Raw genomic sequence first — 4,718 nt, 5'->3', positions numbered from 1 at the left:
AGCATTTGGACTCTGGATTGGAAGATCCAGTGCTGGAATCGTACTATAAAAAGATTAGGCAGTGGCTATTTGACCGGCGCCGGTCTTTGAATCTGAAACACTATTTGACCGGTCATGACATCACTATACAGGCACCTTTTTCTCTTACAAAGCAAAAGACGAGAAGCGCGTGTATAAGTTCCAAATTCGACAAGTTTATTCAACTCGATACGTGGTGCGTGCGATACTTCGCCGGCTTTTATTCTAGAGGGAATGAGTTTGATACTACCCGGAAGCGTTCTTTTTTCTTTAACTAAATTTTGACGCGAAGTGCATTTTTGTAGTCAATTTTTAATTTCAGTTGCCTACAGCCCAATTTCTTATGTCTTTTCAAATGTGAGTAATAAAGTTAGAGTTTTTTTAATTTGCTGGAATTTGAGAATTTCTCTGGGTAATTTTCCGTTTGTGGCCGTGCTAACTACTGATATATAGCCTACTACATAATTTTTCATTCAGGCACGTTTTAAACCTTTCAAGGTTTTACCACCTTTTCCCGTTCATTAATGTGCTGGTAGGTCTATATCGATTTTTGTAGTCAGTATCTTTTTCGTCCCGGACGCGTTAATGACAAAAATAAAATAATTGATTGATGTGACCGTGTGTGCCGAACGAAGCATTACACTTTTGCTCTCAACAAGTTAGTTATATACAATGCTTCTTTTAAAAAAATGGGAATGGTATGTAAATGTAATGCAACTCAAATTAAAAATTGACTACAAAATGCACTTTGGGTTGACTTTGACTTCAAACATGACTTTCCACGCGTAATGGAATCTGGAGATCGTTCTTGTAAGAGGATTTGGGAGGCTTTTCTTGCTGACTTGGATCAGTCAGTGAATAAATCACACGTGACCTTAGAAAGACCTTAGGGGTACAAACAGTAGCGTTGACACTTGGGTCCAAGCGTACTTTTAGACCCGGGGCCGGAATAAATTGAGCCCGTAATCTTTCAAAGAGCCTGGGAACTTATAGAAACCACCGAGTATTTTTGGGATATGGTGCGTTTTTCTTGAAATTGTCTTGATTTGAGGCCTGAAAATCTTATTGGTATCTGGTCCAAATAATCCTTTCAACTACCCTGGATGCAAAACCACTTTGGCAGCACTGTGACCTTGCACAGAATGGCTAGTCCAAAGCAGAATCACATACTCCAAATAAAATCTGTACACTTGCAGCAGTCAGGAAGGTACAGGAAGGTGGAAGATTGTGATGGGTATGTGGATGCAGATGATCTGTCTTGTATCATCATCGTCGCTCTCTTGCGGCGTTGCAGCGCTAGGCACCTGGAATGAGCACATGGAAGTCGAATAAAAAAGTATTTACAAACATATTCGAAGAAAGGCAATTCCTACTAAAGATTATTTTTCGAAAGTTAAGCCTTATTGTATTGAGATGTTAAGTGCTTTTGGTTCACTATTCTCAAAGAAAATTTTGAATTTAAGAAGTTTTAGTATCCATGGAGCTCGGTATTAAAGTTACACCGAAAGACAAAGTCGATGTTAAAACTGGACTTTAAAATATTGTGTTAAAATAAATAGACAATGACTTGTTGTTATTGGTAATTTCCATGGTGTTAAGTTTACATTTAAAGCTGGTTACATCAACAACGGATCTTTTAAACAAACGATTGTGATCGTCTGATTAGGTAATCGAGGATCAGTCTGCCTAAAGTTTATTGGTAAATCAGTAATCGTCAACTTTAATCTGCGGATTAAAGTTGGTAGCTTACATAAAAAAATAGACCTTGCCTTAAGTTTGTTAATTGGTGGATAATCTGCTATTAGTATATTCAACCCGTGGTGAATAGCTAAAAAACTATAATTGAAACAATTGAGCGAGGAACTAATTTTGTAACCCAATCACGATGGCTTAGTTGGTTTTGAATCTTTATCCTCGGCTGACAAAGCCTTGATAGGTTATTCCTGGTAGTTTCGCATACTTGCAGAGGCTTTTGACGCAGGGCAGGTTACCGAGAATAGCAGAGTAAAGTTTTCCGATTGTTGAAGTTTTGTTGCCAGGGATTTATTCTATCCATTGAGTGTCGCTGAATGGAGAGCAGTCCTTAAATGCGTTGCTCAAGCGCACACCCCTAGAGTCGAACCAGAGCAGTTTGATCTTGAAGTTTCTCCGTTCACAAAGTCAAGGGCTAACCAACTAAGCTATCGGGGCGGCGGGCTTGAACACTTAAATAGCTGCATAACCGAAAACTTCATTCTTGGTAGCCAGACCCAAGTCAATGGTTCAAGTCATGCCAAGATTAGATTATGCCAAGAAAGCGCAATGTAGGCCATAATAAAGATTAAATATTTTTAAACTCACTACTCACCAAGCCCCAGCGCAAGCCATGATAACAATGGGAAGCAGCACAGCGATAATGATGACCGTGTCATCTGTCTTTGAGGGAGATTCTATTGTGATTGTGTTGCGCGGGAGACTGGTCGCTGAACATAAACGATAAATGGTGAGTTTGGCATCGGATAACAATACACGAGGGCGTGATTGGGTGATTCATACGTTCTCAAACCGATACTCGGTAAAGCGCATGGCATTGAGTAGTAGGGTCCAAAATTAAATTAGATGAGGAATAAGTATCTGGAAGAAATGATTTGTGGTACAGTACTTTAGTATTGCTAGGAGCAGGCCCAGATTTAGGGGGGGGGAAGAAGGTGCCTCGGGCCCCCTTCTGAAGGGCCTCCTAAAGTGGAAAAAATGTGATTTTGTGTTATCATTTTTTTGTTTTTCAGCCTTTGAAGGGCAAAATGCTGTGTAGTGCAGTGCTGGATCAATGCTACTGTAGACGTTTTGTCTACTGTAGACTTTTTTGCACGGGGGCCCCCGATCTAAAAGTGCCCCGAGCCCTCATCAGTTAAATCCGCCCCTGGCTAGGAGAAGGTTTTTCATAGCTCAAAGCATTTACTTTTTGTTTTTAATCATTTCTTGAATCTGTAAATACCTTACCACATTTCGGATACTGTGACGACAGGCTCATGAAGAGAGTCAGACTAAACGAAATTCAGCTTCGAGCAATGACAAACCTCCTTCTCGGAATAAGTAACTTTATAAAAACGTTTACACGTGACAGTTCCGTTGTATCAAATATAATTAGACAGAATTTTACCATTCTTTTTACAATGCAGCAAAAAGTTTTAAAACTTTTGAAAATAAACCTTATTTGAATGTATTTAGTTGTCTTGTATAGCCTATGTGGAAGCAATGAAAAAAAAAACATGATCGAATGATTAGGCCTAACTTAAATATCACGCTGTTATGATGAACAGCCAATCCTGTCGTAAACGCAAAGACCTTACGAAGCTTCTTTTAAATTGGTCAATACTTTCACCAATCACTCACTTGAAATGCACTTTGTGTCGTTTATGGACTTGTAACCAGCATGGCACACACACATCCTGCTAGCGTTGAAACGTGGCAAGCATATATGGTCACAAGGTGGTGAATAGGAGCAACTTCCTCTCTCTGGGACAGCTGATCAAACGTAAATTTCAATCAATTCATTCATAGCTTGTCATGCCAGTGTCGGAGCCGGATAAGATAAAGCAACAAAAGCCCACAAGTTGCCTTCACTCGACCCAGTGTTAGCTGCATAGCTAGCGTTATGTTATTACCCAGCCAGCAAATCAGCCGAAAAGAGTATACTACTATTGGGTTTACTGCGGTGGGTTGGCGCAGCGGATAAGGCGCTTGCTTTCGAATCATGGAATCCTGGTTCGACTCCCGGGTTATGCTGGTTGTTGACAAACACCGCTCACCTCTACCTAGAGCAGTGGTTCCCAACCTGGTGGTCGCGACCCCCCAAGGGGGTTGCAGAGCATGTTATAAGGGGTCGCAAAGCTGTTGCTCATGCAACAACAAAAGTGAATGTAAGTAGGACGAGGTACCATTTCATTCGGATTGCTTGTAGCACAACATTATTGCATGAGTATGCGTCCACTGTGATGTAATAAGCGTGACTGTAGGTCCTACAGTCACGTTTATTACATCACAGTGGACGCATACTGTGTAGGATTCGCTGTAAAAGTGTAAATTGAAACTCTATTAACGAAGTAGCCTTGTATATTAGACAACAGAGATCAGTCAATACTCGAGATTGCTAAAAAATAGGTAAAGGGAGCATCGTTCCATGGAGAAAATACGTTGAAGAGTACATTAACCTTGGTTTTACTTCTTTATTGACCAATAGTGTTGAGAAGCCACAGTGTGTTTTTTGCAACGTTGTTCTTTAGAAATCTACATATCCACAGATTTCTAAGCTGGCTTTTCAATTATTACTGCCCTTCGCTACGACGTATCTAAGGGAGAGTGGTTTTTCAGCTCTTCTGCATATGAAAACGAAGGAAAGAAATAGAATGGATGTGGAAGACGACACGAGACTGGCTCTGTCTAGCAGTAGCACGCAACCTCGAATTTCACGGTTAGCTGCAGACCTACAAGGTCAACCATCGCATTGATTAGTCAATAAATGCAAGAAAAACATTTTTAGTGCTGCTTTTTGTTGTATTATTTGTTAATAGTATACTTGCATTTAGGAAAGAATATAAGTGGGGGTCGCGGTATCTACGAAAATTTTTAAAGGGGGTCACCAAAACAAAAATGTTGAGAACCACTGACCTAGAGTGTAATAAATTGGGTGGGCGTAGTTGCTGAAGTAAGGGATGCCGAGA

At 40.3% G+C, this 4,718-nt stretch overlaps 1 protein-coding gene across 1 annotated transcript; it reads right to left on the bottom strand.

The window, feature by feature from the left end:
• Positions 1–1,174: 1,174 nt before the first annotated feature.
• Positions 1,175–3,599, bottom strand: LOC145781926 (uncharacterized). Its single transcript, XM_082593621.1, has 3 exons — positions 3,391–3,599; positions 2,366–2,480; positions 1,175–1,322 (listed from the first exon to the last, which is right to left on the bottom strand). The coding sequence occupies exons 1-3, from the start codon at positions 3,443–3,445 to the stop codon at positions 1,181–1,183; spliced, it is 312 nt and encodes a 103-aa protein (XP_082449747.1). The 5' UTR covers positions 3,446–3,599; the 3' UTR covers positions 1,175–1,180.
• Positions 3,600–4,718: the final 1,119 nt, after the last annotated feature.

Source organism: Aplidium turbinatum, chromosome 13 (assembly GCF_918807975.1).
Source record: "Aplidium turbinatum chromosome 13, kaAplTurb1.1, whole genome shotgun sequence".
In the NCBI taxonomy this organism is placed as follows: domain Eukaryota; kingdom Metazoa; phylum Chordata; class Ascidiacea; order Aplousobranchia; family Polyclinidae; genus Aplidium; species Aplidium turbinatum.
The sequence above is the reverse complement of the archived record's forward strand: the minus strand, read 5'-3'. Positions and strand labels throughout refer to the sequence as shown.